This window comes from Natator depressus, chromosome 4 (genome assembly GCF_965152275.1).
Source record: "Natator depressus isolate rNatDep1 chromosome 4, rNatDep2.hap1, whole genome shotgun sequence".
Taxonomy (NCBI): domain Eukaryota; kingdom Metazoa; phylum Chordata; order Testudines; family Cheloniidae; genus Natator; species Natator depressus.
In genome coordinates, this window is record NC_134237.1 from 84,373,998 (window position 1) to 84,390,635 (window position 16,638).

The following is a 16,638-nucleotide window of genomic DNA, read 5'->3' on the forward strand; positions in this document are numbered from 1 at the left end:
ATACTGTGTTTGAAATCCAGTCAAGTCACTTCATATGCATAAATACAGCTATTCTTAAAACAAAGTTAAAACTATTTAAAATTATATTTATTTATGTTCACGAACTGAAATGTGAGAATTGGCATAATTATGCAAACAAGAGTTTGAAATAATTTACATGCAATAATTTAGATAAATAATATTTTCATGCGGCTACAAAGTAGTCTGTGTAGCTAGAATGTCATTGCTAGTCATTTAAGGACAGATTTTCCAGTCTTTACTCATAAAAACCATGGAGTTAATAGAAATTTTACTTGATTCAGGGCAGAGTAAAACTTGAGTTAAGATTTAAGAATTGATGCATTATTACTGAGTCCAGTGAAAACTTCAGGATTTGGTCCATTGTCTCTGCCACTGGATCTGTAATCCACTAATTAAAACAACTAAATTATCTCTGGTAAAAGAATTCTGCTGGACCACATGTGTTGATCCTTTCTTGATCTTAGTTTTTCCTCCTTGCAAGGAAGCATGTTAGCTTTGACACTGCTAGCTATGAGAATGTTTACAACTGAGCAGCAAAGAGGTGTGGGAGAGCTACTATATTGTAAGTAGGATCGATAATACAGACCTATACAAGTAGGGGGGAAAAGGGCCACAAACAGCAGAACAGCCCACTACTTTCAAAGTAAGCTTCTATGGGGTTAGATGCCGGTATGTGGGCTTTTGCATAGCAAAACATATGATCTGAATGGGATAACAGAGAATAGCATCCCATACAGAGAATAACATACCAGCTTTGCTTTTGGAGACTTTGATCTCAGCTTAGATTTATTGTCCTGTCTTATTGCCTCTTTTTCTCTTTCAGTGAAATATGAAGAGCTCTACTGCTTCTCATTCAACCCAAAATTAGATAAAGAAGAGCGAGAACAAGGATGGAAGCTTGTGGGCCTCAATAAAGAATATAATCGGATGGGCGTTCCAAATAACTATTGGCAGATCAGTGATGTAAACAGAGACTACCAAGTGTGTAATTATAATTTGTATTACAGTAGATTTTAGAGGCCCCAACCAAGGCAGGGGCCTCATGGTGTTAAGTGCTGTACATAGCATCCTAAGAGACAGTCCCTGTCCCGAAGAGGTTAGACAGAGTGGGAGAAAGGACTCATAATCTGTTTTACCCATGTGGAATGGAAGGACAAGGAGATAAAGTGACTTGTCAAAATCACTTTAAGCACATGCTTAACTGCTTTGCTGCACAGGGCTAGATTTAAGCACATGCATAAAGTTAAGCACATGAATAATGGCTTTGCTGAATTGGGGCTAGTGAGTATTTAAAAAAAAATTTTTCTACCTAATAGTTACACAAGCCATTAGTTTGAAAGAATTAATTTAACACTATCTTACCTTCTTGTTCCTGAAATTACATGCAGTGCTGCTGAGAATTGTTTGTGATGGAATATTCTCACAATGGTCTGAGAAGTCACAAATCTTAATTCCACTCCTTTCTACCTAGCTAGTTGATGTTCCTATCCTGCCCTACATTTGTTCAATTCAAACTTTAAAAATGTGATGAAGTAACACTAATGGAAAGAGATAACAGACTAAAGTTCTGAAGTCAGCCTGTCGATACAGGTCAGCTCACTCCATTATGCCTTGGCACTGGAGCGCACGCATGCTACACGTAGATCACTTGGGATTTTGAGATCTCCTCAGAGGGGACTGTATGTTCTGCCAGAAGTTAATTGTTTTCTCTTGTTTCTAATATAAAAAGTTTGAATTTATTATAGAATTGTGGAAATAGTATGATAGCAGTCATAATTTAGGGCAGGGGCTCTCAACCTGGGAATTACAACCACCCCTGGGAGTGGGGCTGGTGTTTCAAACAGGTGTCAGGGGTTGTGTCCACCCTTCACTTCCTAAATGATAAGGGAGGAGGAGAGAGAAACAGGTGGGACCTGGTAAGGAAGAGGTTGAAAACCTCTGGTTTAGGACAAATTTAGGGGTTAGTGTGACACAGCTTTAAATGTAAGGGATCAGAATGAGCCACAGAAGGAGGGACGAATCATGAAATGTTATAGAAAAGCAAGGGAAATTAGACACCAAAAGCACTGGAAATGATTCTTCTAGATGGATCATAGAAGGGAAGAAAAGGGTAATGAAGGCAGGGTAAGGGAGAAAAAGGAAGAAAGGATACACAGAAGGAAGAGACAAAGTAGTTATTTTTATTATTTAATATTAAGTAATATACATTATAAATAAAGAAGTGTTTTTCATATATACATACATAAAAATCAGTCATTTTTTCATGCCCCAGAAACAGGCCTGAATCTGATCTCACTTAATCAAAAATAACTACATTGGAGCCAGTCTTCATTGTTGCAACACCAGTTTCTCATGTGACAATGGTAAAGAATTACAAGGATTCAGTGCTCTCTTCCAACACTGAAAAGGGAACTCTATTAAAATAACATCCAAAAGAAATACCTTAAAAGAACATTAAGGTTGCAAAGTCAAGCCCTTACAAGTTAGGAAATGCCAGCATTAAGGTTGCATGTGTAACCTCAGTTCAGCCTCCCTTATGTGGCTAATTACATGATCACATTTTTTCCATGGCATCCCTGCCTCATCAGGGAATGAGTAGTTATTAAATATTTCTTTTTCTCCTCAGTCAACTTGTGCCCCCAGATCTTAACCACACAATATCCAAACCCAGCACTGAATATACAGTTATTAATTTCTTCCTGAGTGTTTCTGTAGTGCTCATCATACTATCAGAATGCCTCACAACTATTAATTAATCTTAGCACCTCTGTGAGAGTAGGTGGTATTTTTATCCCCGTTTTACAGCTGGAGAACTGAAGCACAGAGAGATTTAGACCTAAAGTTGTCAAGTGTCCATAATTTTGGATGCCCAGTTACAGATACTTAGGAACTGATTTTTCTAAAGAACTTAGCATTTTGATTGCACTTTTTATATTCAAAGTACAGCTCCTGGTAACTTCAGCTGCAGCTGTGAGCACTTAGCACTTCTGCAAATCTAATCTCAGGTGTCTCATGTTGGGCACCCAAAAATGATGAACATACAGTTAGTCACTGACTGCAGACACTTCAGATGAAGTGAGCTGTAGCTCATGAAAGCTTATGCTCAAATAAATTTGTTAGTCTCTAAGGTGCCACAAGTCCTCCTTTTCTTACTTCAATTTAAGTGACTTGCCCAGCATCACCTAGGAACTCTGTGGCAGAGGCCAGATTCCTCAGGACAGCATTCAACTGTATAACCATGAGTCAGCCAGGAAGAAAAAAGGCAATTTCCTTGCACACCTTCCAAATTCTGCAACTGATGAGACGGGGTCCTACAGACAATACCCTTCTTCACTACACAATCCTGATTCATTCCCAGAACCCCTGTTCATCCTGTGTACTGAAATAGGCACATAAAGTTATTGGATACACGAATATATAGCACTCCCCTTTTTCTGCTTCAGTTTTACCATCTGTAAAATTGGGATAATGATAATTTCCTATCTCCTAGAGGTCCTGTGACAGGCTGTCACACGGTGAACACACCATAGCACTGCCTCATGCCAGAATATGGCAATGCAAGCCTTCTTCTGTTCTTGTACTGCCTTCTCCACTGTTCTGGTTCTGCAATGGTCTACAGCTTCCATGGCTAGGCCCGCCTGCCTGGTCACCTTTCAGTTCAGTCTCCTTCTGGGGTAACAGAAAAGTCCAAACAGAAAACCCAGAATCTTTATGCCAGGCCCAAGGTCCCCAGCCCCAGCTAGTATTCAGCTGTCTTTGCCTCTTTCAGTCCCAAGACTTGTACCTTCCGTATTGTTGGGGGAGGAGAACCCAGGTCCACCTTCTCCTCTGGATTCCAGCCCAGGAACCCTGCGTTAGGCAGCTAAGGACCACTCCTGCCAATCTTTTGCCACTTCCTTGAGCTGCTTCTCTTTCCCCCCACATTTGTCCACCTTTCTCTCAGGCCTACAGCTTTCATTACTTCCACCCTGGAGTTTTGTCTCTTTGTGTGTCTTTTCCCCAGCCTGCTGCTGAGGAGCTTCCTTAAGATCCTACGCAGTTTCTCTGGCAGCAGCTAGGTTGTACTGCAGACAACCACCCTCTCTCTCCTTAAGACTGAAGCCCACCCTCCTTCTGGAGATGGGGTTGTACTTCAAACAATCTTTCTGGTTTCCACTCCTCTTAGAATCAGGGTTGTGATTTAAACAAGCTGTAGGGCCTTAGCTAGCTTTTCTTTCAACTAGCCTCCTTTCCCCCAGTCAATACTCAGAGGATGCACCAGACAACCTCCTCTTAGTGGTGTCTCCCTTGCTATGAAGGAGAGACAGCAGATATACTAGTCCCTTCCTAAAGCTCATCCCAGTTGGCTGAGAGAGAGGAGAGCCTTGTGCCATCCACTCTGCAAGGCTCCTGGTCCTAGGCCCTTAAAGAAACAGTAATGGGATTTCCTTCCAAACACTCCTTATTTCCAAACCACTTTCTTTCTACCGGTATCTGCTTGGTCCTTGTATATATCAGGCCTTCCAAAATATTAAAGGACCGTGCCAAGTGGTGGGGGTGGGTTAACTCTGAGGCCCTCTTCCATTAAGGGGATTAACTACCCTGTCACAGGGGCATAATTAGTGTTTGAAACACTTTAGGATCCTCAGAATGAGGGTGGTATGTAATTGTGATTTTGTTTTTGTAATGGTGATGATTAAAGTTAACATTCGTGCTAAGTTCTATTTGAATAAACAAAGCAAGCAGACAAACAAACAGTTTCCTTTGGCAGGTCTGTGACTCATACCCTACTGAAGTGTATGTACCAAAATCTGCAACTGCACACATCATTGTGGGGAGCTCTAAATTCCGGAGCAGAAGACGTTTCCCAGCCCTTTCCTACTACTGTAAGGATAACAATGTAAGTGTGGAGCTGTGGTTTGGGGTGAGAGGGTGTGTGACCACCTGCCCTGTAACCCTGGTGCCTTAAATGCTCTGCTGCTGTAGCTCACAGCCTGGACACCAACAGTCACCCAATAAGCATATAGTTCCCTGACCCTGCTGGTGGTTGCTACTCTGCAAATTATCTCTTCCTGCTGCAACCTCTAAACAAATGAATAGCCCATTGAATTTGGCCACACCTGGTTTGAGGTGTTGGACTCTTTCCATTGTCTGAACAAACTCGTTTATCAACGCCTCCTGACATGCCTGGTTTAAACGCCTTTTAGTCACAGACTTTAAAGTATAATATCAGTGAGCATCCGTAATTTCACATACAGTATTGTTACATATATTTTACAATGATACTATTGACCAGAATATTAGTTTTCAAATGGTATTTCACAAAGCATATTTTGTACAAAAATCATTGCAGTAATATGTAGGGTGTGAATACAGGGGTGCCTACAGACAACATTAAATTATTAATATTCAGCTACATTTAATTAATATTGCTCTACTCTTCCTGTTAATTGTACATGTAATGGAGCTATTTTGTTCATTTCCTAGTGATCTGTTTTGTAAATAACTTTGTGTAGTAAATTATTAATGCACATTAAACACATGGGGGATTTTATTTGTTTTAATTCAGGCCTCAATCTGCAGAAGCAGCCAGCCCTTGTCTGGCTTCAGTGCTCGGTGCCTTGAGGATGAACAGATGCTACAGGCCATCAGAAAGGCAAATCCTGGAAGCAATTTCATATATGTTGTTGACACTCGGCCTAAAGTAAGTACGTTACAATGCTGGCACATTTAACAACACCAGGTATGTGTTGCGAAGTCAGAGAAAATACAAAAGTCCAAAGTATGGTGGCCACTAGGGGCTAGATTCTAATCTCAATTGCTTCCAGGTAAATCCACAGTAATGCCGCTCTGTAAAGTTACTTTGGATTTACCTTTTGAGTCTGAACTCCAGGTTATAAATCTTTCAAATATCACAGTTCACACATGCTTTGTAGAGAGTTGCTAGAGCTTAACAGCTCAAATCTCCAAGATTCTATCTGCACTGAGCCTCCTCCATCCCCTCACAACTCCTACCTGTGACTGGACTGAGTATATGCCATTCCAACAGAGTGACTGAACATGCTCCAGCCCAGAGCTAAGGGCTCAGAGAGACTTCCTCAGTAATGGCTGCTCACAGCTGCTCAAGGCCAAGGTGGGGCCAGGCACGGGTACTGAGAGCAGTGAGCCTGTCTCTCCTGGGCTGTCAATGGTGGCACCCAGGCAGTGTGGAAGAGGAAAAGATCTGATTCAAATTCAGGGTGGACAAAAGCTGAGTCGAGGGCATTGCAGAGGAAGGCTGGGGGAATATATTGGCACAAGGAGCCTGGGAGGCAGAGACTGATACTGGCTGGGCAAGGAGACTGGGACCTGGGTGGGGTAGGGAGGCTAGGACTGGCTAGGTAGGAAGGTGGGGAGGGGAGGCTGGCAATGGGAGCCAGGGGAAGTGGAAGGCTGGGACTGGTTGAGCAAAGAATCCATTGGGAACCGTGGTAGGGAGATGGGAGTTGGAATCTGTTGGGACAAGTAGGGGGGTTGGGATGATTTTTTGTGTGGTTGTTTGTTCTTGCTGAGAGGCTACATCACTTTGTGTTCGAGAGAACACTCATGTCTAATTCAAAAGGAGAGAGAGATAGATTTGAATTCAACAGATTATTTATATCCTCCTAGCAAGGCATGCTGAGGACTGTCCTGAAAGAACACTGTCCAGACGCAACTTCTTTTACATTGTTCACTGACATTAAAAGATGAGCAGATGGGCGTTTAGTGCACTTGGTAGAAAATAGTCTGCCTACTTCTATATATAAGTCTGCTTACTTATATATAAATGAATGTAACCCTTCTGTCCATCAGAGTTGGCAGCAACAAGGGCTGGGTTCAGTATCTAGGTGTTCCATTCCAATAACACAATGCAAAACTGGCTCGAGCCCCCACCCAGTGACCTGGGACAAATATATACCACCCCCTCTGGGCACCTCTAAGACGCAATACTTCCCCTCTCGCAAGCACAGAGTCTGAGTGTAGCAAAAGCCTTTTAATAACAGAGAGAAACAATGTGGCATTATGTTGGGGAAACACCACCAACAGGATCCATAACACAACCCATGAGCAAAGAGCAAAACCCCACCCCAAGCAAATTGGGCCGTGTTCTTTCTCTTCGGCTCTTGAGTCCAGCAACCCAAAAGTCACCCAAAGTCCCAGAAGTCCAACAACCTAAAAGTCTCTGTTCCAGGTCAGTGCAGCCCCAGAGTCTGAAAGTTTATCTGCAGAGTTTTACCTCCCAACCTGGGTGGAAATGGGGTGGGGGGGAGCTAAGGGGCACCTTACGTGGTCCAAAGCCAACTGCCCCACCTCTCCATGGGGGCTCTGCTCTGCTCCACCAGCTGTCCCATGAACTGCTCTGCTCTGCCAGCTGCTCTGCTCCACCAGCCGTCTCGTGAGCCACTCCAGCCGTCCCACAAACTGCTCCATTCTGCCAGCCGCTCCGCTCCGCCAGCTGTCCTGTGAGCTGCTCCAGCAAACTGCTCCGCTAGCCGTCCCGTGAGCCACTCGACGAACTGCTCTGCAATATATCTTCAGCCCCCCTGCCCACTACTTAACACAACGCTCAGTGATTTCAGCTCTTAGTAATTTTAGGTCTTTAGTGATTTCAGCTTGTAGTAGGGGAGCCTCAGTGCTGGTGCACCATTGGCCCAAAGTGAATTCAGCTCAGCAGCCTGTAACTAGACTCCTAGTGGAATCAAGACGAGCTCTGATATTCCACAGTGGAGAGAGGAGAAGGTGCAATTGGCATGTAGGGCCTCTCTCCATTCACTGGTTTTTGGAACCCATGACCCTTGCCTAGCGAGTGGTGCTTAGTTGATGGTGGGTCCCTCCATCATAACAAAAGGCCAAGTTCAGTTCCACTGTCCTTGATTCACGTAATCAGGATAATAACAGTTTATTTTTCCTGCCCCAATAACAGAGAAACTGGGGCTCCTACAGCAGCCAAAGTGACCGTCTAGGCGGGGTGGGTGTGCCTATGCAAACGAGATCAGCTCCTGAAGTTCTTTTCCACAACCCACCACGACTCGCCACCAGATGTCAGGGTAGAGCTCATCCTGACTCTGCTTACATCTATCTATCTATCTGTAACACACACACTGCAAGTTAAAAGAGGTTTCTGTATTAGAGATCTGGGATTAGATTCACAGGACACCCAACAGCCCCTTTAGGCTGCTTTGTCCGACATTTAGGTGCCATTCTGAGTTACAATGATTGGGCAACTGAGCGGTCCCAGTCTCTTTCATGTGAGGGGAGGAGAGAAGCCTGGAGTGGGGTGAGGGCTCCATCTCTTCATGCTGCCGCCTCCTCTTTTGCTCCCAGGCCTGCTCCAGAAGGAGAGATTGTGACTTGGTTTGGACATGATGGTAGGTAACCTGGGAAAAAACCTGCTCCTTAGGAAAATTCTAGTTGTACCCTTGCACCACTGGCATTCACAAGACCTTTGCTCAGCCACTGTTTAACCCAGCAGGTGCCTAAGTTTCCACTGCTGAAGTCTTATAGGTGCCTAAATTTCAGCCAATGGGCATGTGCAAAGTCCCTAAATCCTGACACCACCAAGCTGCTCTGAGCCTAACTCATAAACCCTGGTGGGATTCATAAACTAGGGGTTCCCTTGCCTGTGTCACCTGTGGGGCCCAAGTCAGTAGACATGCTCAGAGTACATCTAACCTGCATAAAAGACAGAGGAGGAATTGGAACCCACACCTTAGCCCGATAGCTAAAATACCCAGTGATTAGAGCACTCATCCAGGATGTGGGTGACCTCGGTTCAAACCACTCCCTGTTCTGGAGCAGAAATTGGAATCCTAGTGTCCCACATTTTGGATGAGTGCTCTAACCACTGGGATACTAGATGTAAGGAAGTGGCATCACCACTATCTCCCCATTGTTTTTCACAAGAAAGGGCTGGCTTAGGCACCCAGCTTTGGGAGAGGGTTCACAGCTGTGAATCCCAAGTGGAGATAGGTGCCTCCCTCTGACTAGGACCTAGGCATCTAACTTCCTTTGAGAGGCAGGGCCACCACCCTACTGGCCATCTGACTAGAAACACATTCCTGTATGCCTGCCCCTGGTACCATTTCTTGAGTACTGAAATATCATACTATTGTAAATTTTAGAAGAATGTAGAAAATGAATTGTGTGTATAGAGCTGCTCCCATTTTAGAAATGTGGTACTCTGGTGGAATGAGGCCTGCAGATTAGCAAACAAGGGAGGAAATAGGGCATACAAACAAGCAAAAAACTCAATGAATAGTAAAAAGTTAATGAATTATAAAAGATGTAAGGCGGTGGCACAAATGATTATCAAAAAGCCGAAAAAGGAAAGAAATTGGAGAAATTTCGGTGGGAAAGTGAACAAAGATTCAAAGCTTTCAGAAATATATAAACAAATTAAAAGTGAATGGATTTCAGAGTAAAAGTAAATATCTATCTGGTCTTACTGTAAGCCATGAAACTGAGGTTTTCAACTTAGGAAAGGCAGGCACTTTAGCAAAAGAATCCCGAAAGGCCAGTAGTGATATGAATCAAAACAACGAGTTGGGGGGGGGGGGCGGGGAGGGGAAAGGAGGTTTATTGAGGATAACTGTGATCTATTATATGGCTGGAGGGTCTATAGTGATGATGTGTTAAACAAAAATGTTAGTGTGTAGGAGCTTATTGCAGCCATTAGAAACAGGAAAAATATAGCTCCAGGTAAAGATTGAACACTTGTCAGAAGGGAGCCTTAAGATTCTATTATGATTTTGTTATAATGATATATGGGAAAAAGGACTGCTGCTAATAGAATGGAAACAAGTATTGGTGCTACTAATTAAGAAACAAGGTGTAAAACCCTGTGAGATTAGAACCTGGGACTATTGGGGATGCTGCTACATTACCATTGAAAGCTTAGGGGAGACTTTTTCTGGAGGACCCTGTAAAGCTAGGCTCTGCAGGAAGTACCACCCAGCAGGGCTTGAGTAGCAGCTCCTGCAGCCCACTGATTGGCTCATGCTGGTATATAAACAAGAAAGCTATCCTAGAGAGTGGCCTGAACAATGATGCAAACTGCCTGCTTGCTTCTGCTATAGACCCTGCTTTGTTGTAGACCCTAGACTCTGGCTTCTGTCACTGCTTTGTCCCTGACTTTGCTATTTGCCTGCTGTCTGTAAGCTGTTGCATGACCCTTACTTCCTGGTATCCTGACCCAGCTTGATCCTGATCCTGCTACAGAGAAACAAAAAAGCATGAGGACCAAGAACTTTATGATAATGGTCTTCCTGGACATTGAAAAAGCTTTTGACAGGCTATGGAGGGAAGTTTATAAACTAAACACACTTGAGTAAAAGAGACAGTATTTCAGTGAATAAGGGACTTTTTAAGTGACAGAACTATACAAATTAAAGTTGGAACAGCTTTATCAAAAATGTACAGGCTTACAGATAGAACTCCACAAGGCCGTATTATCAGCCCACTTTATTTTCTGTTATGATGTATGACTTCCTAGAAAGTGTGCAAACGGGAGTAGGTTCTTCCCTTTTTCCAGACAACTATGCTATATGGATTAAACATAAAAGACTTAAAGTAGCCATGGAAAAGACAAATCCGGTACTCCAGAGGATTTCCAAGTGGTGAAATGATTGGGGATTTGAATTCTCACTTGTAAAAACTAAGGAAATGCTTTTAACTAGAAAGAAAATTAGGGAAGAATAGGATTTATGGTGGAAAAAAATCAGATTGTTCAAAAGTTTATGTACCTAAGAATAGTGTTTTGATAATAAATTAACTTGGAAAGATCACATAGATAATACCACGTAAAAGTAGGATCAACTTACAGGTGTAGCTCAAAGCAAATGGGGTACAGAAAAGAAGGTATTGATGATGTTCAGAGCATTGATAAGACCAGTTTCAGACTACAGATGCCAAGCTTTTGGTTTAGCCTCAAAAACAATTCTTAAAAACTTGGAACTACTCCATGCCCAAGATCTGTGATTGACACATGGGGTAATGTGACACCAATGTGTGTGCTGCAAATAGTCACTGGAGGGCACCTATAAAATTATGAAGCTAGTAGATCTAATCTTTTGGGCAAAGATAAAAGGAAATCTTGAAAATAAAAGAACATAAAAGATTTATGAGGATTGCTAGGAACTTAGTAGACAAAATTAGCATGAGGAAGTCTTTGACAATCCAAGTATCAGGCCAAAAAATGGGTAAAGGAATTTTATCGAAAGAAAAATTGAGAGAACTAAAATATTTTAATAATGGAAAATCAAACTACAGCTGTACAATAATTCACCCATATGTGGATATGGAACTGTATGGAAAAAACTGAGGGAAAGAAAAACCACACATTATGACTAAGGCTGCGATTCCGTGACTTTCTGTGACTTCTGCAGCAGCTGGTGCTGGCTTAGGGGCTGCCCCCTGAGGTCAGAAGCAAAAGTTTGGGTGTGTGGGAGGGAACTTGGGGCAAGGAGTTTGGGGGTGCTGAGGGGTACTTACCTTGGGGTGGGCAGCTCCCCGGCTCCAACTGGCATGGCTCTGCAGCTCCTAGGTGGCAGAGGGGCCAGGGGGCTCCGTGTGCTGCCTGCATTCGCAGTCCCTGCCCCGACAGCTCCCATTGGCTGCAGCGGGAGCAGCATGCTGAGCCCCCGACGCCTCGGCTGCCTAGGAGCTACAGGGACACGCAGAGCCGGGTAGAGAGACACCCTGCCCCCCAGCACCAGTGGGGGACCCGGGCCATGCGCTGCTGCCCCCCCTGCACCAGTGCCCCCCCCAAAGTTTTAGTTAGGGGTATATAGTAAAAGTCATGGACAAATCATGGGCCGTGAATTTTTGTTTACTGCTCGTGACCTGTCCATGACTTTTACTAAAAATATCCGTGACTAAAACGTAGCCTTAATTATGACCAATTAAATTTTTGAATTTATTTATGAAAAACTGGGCCTGCTTTGCCAAATCTATACAGACAGATCAAAAGATGATAGCACGGGTAGAGCGGGAGCAGCCTTCTGTGTTCCTAGTCAGAATCCAGAAATCTAAAAGGCTGTTGAATTATGTGACTGTTCTGATGGCTGAACTAATGGGGATAATGGTGGCAGTAAACCTGTGTTGGCACTAACCTGGATAAGAGATGTGCATCCGGCTGCAGCTGTAATTTTAACTGATTCCTTCTCAGGCATAATGGTAATCAGAACAAGGACTTCAGAAAGCAGAAATGACATAAGTGAAATAATGTTCCTAACTATGGAAGAAATGTGAGCAGGTATCCATAACAGCAGCATGGATTCCGGTTATATTGGAATACCTGAAATGAGATGGCTGACAAAACAGCAAAACATGCTCTACAAAATGAGGAGGTGGATATTAAGATACCCTTAAGCACATAAGAATTTAGAAGTGTGGTCACGAAGGAGCCTGCAAAGGAATGGCAAGAACTATGGACAGGTGATGGTGGGAAAGGACAAAGTTTCTGTGATGTAGGCTCAAATTGAAGGTAATACTGTACTCCCCCACCATGCTAGAAAAAGTGAAGTAGTCATTTTTAGAGTGTTCGGTCATTGTGCCTTAAATGATAAGTTAAACCTATTAAAAAAGACAAAGTGTGCACAACCAAATAAACTGTGGATCATGTTCTATGGCAGTGTAGTGGGCAATATTTTATGGAAAGAAAGTCTCTATATGAAAACTTGACTTGGCTTGGAATCAAAGATTTTTCCCTAAAGGGACTAATGAGAATGCCAGAGAAATGTAACAGTTATTCCCCCCTCCCCATGCAAAAAAAATCTTTGCTGCATTTTCTTAAGGATACTAGAATGAGTGAAAGGATATTTTAAAAAACAAAAACAAACTTTGGCTTAAAAATGACGAAGATAGTGATGGTCATACCCTCGTATGATGAGGCTGCTGGGCCAAAAAACAAACAAAAAATAAATGAGGGAGAGAGAGACTATAGGAAGTAGGTTGCATCTTGTGGTAGTCCTTAGAGTAGGGAGAGAGATGGAAGAGGAAAGACAGCTGGGTGTCTGTTGAAATGTGACCCATAAATCCCTCAATGCCTGCTGACAAGGGGGTTACCAGAATATCCTGATACTGGTATGTACATTCTAGTTCACTAAAGAATATCATGTGAGGTCTTAAATGAAAGCCAGGATCACACTGGTTGTTAATATCATTGTAAAATGTATGTACAGATACTGTGTAAGGAGATATCTGTGCATACTAAAACATGTTCCAAAAGTCTGTATTGAGGCAGAGTTGAAAAACAGGTTTCTGCCAGACAAAGGATGTTTATTCACCTGTCCTCTCAGTCAGTGTTTAAATTAAGCACTGTCGGCCAACACAATGGAATCTCCATTTACATACAAAGTTGACGGGAGGAGCACACTGGAGAATGAGCTATGTGAGGTCATTCTGACTCAGAGATACAAACAGCCAACTTTGGAGAATATAAGGAGAAGGCAAGGGAGACACCCCTTTATCCTGCACCTAGGATGTAATCGGGCAGTGTGATTACATTCCTGAAGATGGGATTACAACCAACTTTGGTTGAAACACTGCAACCTCCCCAAGCTTCAAAAAAGTGTGTTTTGTTAACTCTCTGGTACATTGGGCAAACTAATTCTAGCCATGGAAGATTAATGATCAGGGAAGGATTAGTATACTTACAAACATGAAGCCGTGGAGTAGTCAATAAGTAAGATCAGTAAGATCCCAATAATCTATATACAAATGGAGCTTATACAGAAACAAGGATCAGCCTCTCTGAACTACAACTTATATAGACCATACTTTTAGTCCTTAGGGCCTGGCTAAATCCTAGGTGTTTCATGCCATAAGGAAGCTAGGAGGAGGGAATGTTTCTAGCTACAGTGGGAGGGCTGGGTTGGGACTATTGGGAAGAGCCACTTCAGATCCAACCTGTCGCCACCCCACTTGGAACCCTCTCCAGTCTCCCTCAGCTACTCATTTAGGCTAAGAACCAGCATGGCACCTGTGGTGCATGTCTAGAGGTCAGGCCAGAGAAGGGAAGAACTGGCACAGACACCAAAATGGCTCCATGTGACTGTTGGCCCACTAGAATGTGGGACCTCTTCTGGCATGCAGGGTTCAGAGGTTTGGAAGGGGCTCATTTGTGTTATGGGAAAGAGGGTCAAGAAGCAGGGAGAGAAGCTGAGCCCCTGATGACAGAGGGTGAGAGGAATGTATTTGCCTCATGAGTGTAGAACCCTCAGGATGTTGCATACTCATCCCCACAAGGTTACATTGCAGTGCTGTACTCTCCTCTGCCAATGTCTGATTTGATTATTATTTAAAATTCTGACATTCCATCAGCTTCGTTCAAGGTGACAATGTTGGTACTAGACAGTGTCTGTCCACTTATTGGCAGATTGACAGAGCCAGAAGAGTACCCAGAAGTCACCTAATACAGGACAGGCCCAACAAAGAAACTAACAGAACGCCACTAGCCATCACCTTCAGCCCCCAACTAAAACCCCTCCAACGCGTCATCAAAGATCTACAACCTATCCTGAAGGACAATCCATCACTCTCACAGATCTTGGGAGACAGGCCAGTCCTTGCCTACAGACAGCCCCCCAACCTGAAGCAAATACTCACCAGCAACCTCACACCACACAACAGAACCACGAATCCAGGAACCTATCCTTGCAATAAAGCCCGTTGCCAACTGTGTCCACATATCTATTCAGGGGACACCATCGTAGGGCCTAATCACATCAGCCACACTATCAGAGGCTCGTTCATCGGCACATCTACCAATGTGATATATGCCATCATGTGCCAGCAATGCCCCTCTGCCATGTACATTGGTCAAACTGGACAATCTCTACGTAAAAGAATAAATGGACACAAATCAGACGTCAAGAATTATAACATTCAAAAACCAGTTGGAGAACACTTCAATCTCTCTGGTCACTCGATTACAGACCTAAAAGTTGCAATTCTTCAACAAAAAAACTTCAAAAACAGACTCCAACGAGAAACTGCTGAATTGGAATTAATTTGCAAACTGGATACAATTAGCTTAGGCATGAATAGAGACTGGGAGTGGATGGGTCATTACACAAAGTAAAACTATTTCCCCATGTTTATTCCCCCACCCACCCCCACTGTTCCTCAGACGTTCTTGTCAACTGCTGGAAATGGCCCACCTTGATTATCACCACAAAAGGTTTTCCCCCCCCGCTCTCCTGCTGGTAATAGCTCACCTGAAGTGATCACTCTCGTTACAGTGCGTATGGTAACACCCATTGTTTCATTTTCTCTATGTATATAAATCTCCCCACTGTATTTTCTACTGAATGCCTCCGATGAAGTGAGCTGTAGCTCACGAAAGCTTGTGCTCAAATAAATTTGTTAGTCTCTAAGGTGCCACAAGTACTCCTTTTCTTTTTGTCCACTTACGAGTGATTGAATAAAAACCTTTAAGGCAGTGGTGGGCAACCTGCAGCCCGTCAGGGTAATCTGCTGGTGGGCCGCGAGACAGTTTGTTTACATTGACCAACCACAGGCACGGCTGCCCGCAACTCCCAGTAGCCATGATTCGCTGTTCCCAGACAATGGGAGCTGGGGGAAGTGGCGGCCAGCATGTCCCTGTGGCCCCGCCGTTTCCTGCAGCTCCCATTGTCTGGGAATGGCGAACCGCGGCCACTGGGAGCTGTGGGTGACTGCGCCTGCGGATGGTCAATGTAAACAAACTGTCTTGCGGCCCGCCAGCGGATTACCCTGATGGGCCGCAGGTTTCCCACCACTGCTTTAAGAGTTGAAGCACCCTTCTAAAAAAGGTAAAGCTACTAGAATACACAAGGGAGATGAGAATATTCAGTTACAAGCTTTGAATTTTTAAATAACAGCTTAATTAATCCCTTTTTCTTTCTTCACTGCAGTAGACTGAGAGTTGTCTTTTGAGCATGACCTGTTTCCTGCTCTCACCCAGTGTTTTTTTTTTTTTTTTTACCTTTGCAGCTCAATGCAATGGCAAACAGAGCAGCAGGGAAAGGATATGAGAATGAAGACAATTACTCCAACATCAAGTTTCAGTTCATTGGTATTGAGAACATCCATGTCATGAGGAGTAGTCTGCAAAAAATGCTAGAAGGTAAAACTTTTCTTGATATCGATATACAGAGAGGTGGCCTAATTCTTCTGTCATGCAGGTGTAAATCCAGAGTAATTTTCTTCGAAGTCAGTTGTATTTCACTTGTAAAACAGGTGAGAGAGGAGAATCAGGCCTATTGATATTGTACGGTGTATATCTCCCTGTTTGCTAAAACACTTGTGCCAAATATCATCATCCAGAGAAGAATGTTCTCTTGATTACAACAGTGTTTTACTTTAAGTGATATTTCACCAATATTATTTTTCTTTTGTGGTTTATAACTTGGCTGTTTAAAAAAAACCAACAGTTTGAATTGAGGGGGGAGAAGTGGAATGCCATGGGTACAGACTGGAGCCAGGAGGTTGATAAGAGTGTGTTGGCAGTGTCTGGGGGGAGCATGGGAAAGAGTTTTGCGACAGCGGCTGCAGGGGAGGGTGGGCGCGGAGCTGCTTGGTTTGAAGAGCTAGTATCTCCTGGAGTGTGGCTGCCTGGCGTTCCACAACTTTTAAGAG

General features: G+C 43.5%; 1 protein-coding gene across 2 annotated transcripts in view; it reads left to right on the forward strand.

Annotated features, from left to right (window-relative positions):
- MTMR7 (myotubularin related protein 7) overlaps window positions 1–16,638 on the forward strand; it is an 80,425-nt gene that overhangs the window by 35,293 nt on the left and 28,494 nt on the right. For both annotated transcript variants that reach the window (XM_074951335.1, XM_074951336.1), the window contains 4 exons: window positions 845–1,002; window positions 4,772–4,900; window positions 5,570–5,704; window positions 15,994–16,126. In XM_074951335.1, the coding sequence (XP_074807436.1) occupies window positions 845–1,002; window positions 4,772–4,900; window positions 5,570–5,704; window positions 15,994–16,126 (555 nt within the window). The remainder of the gene's footprint in view (window positions 1–844; window positions 1,003–4,771; window positions 4,901–5,569; window positions 5,705–15,993; window positions 16,127–16,638) is intronic.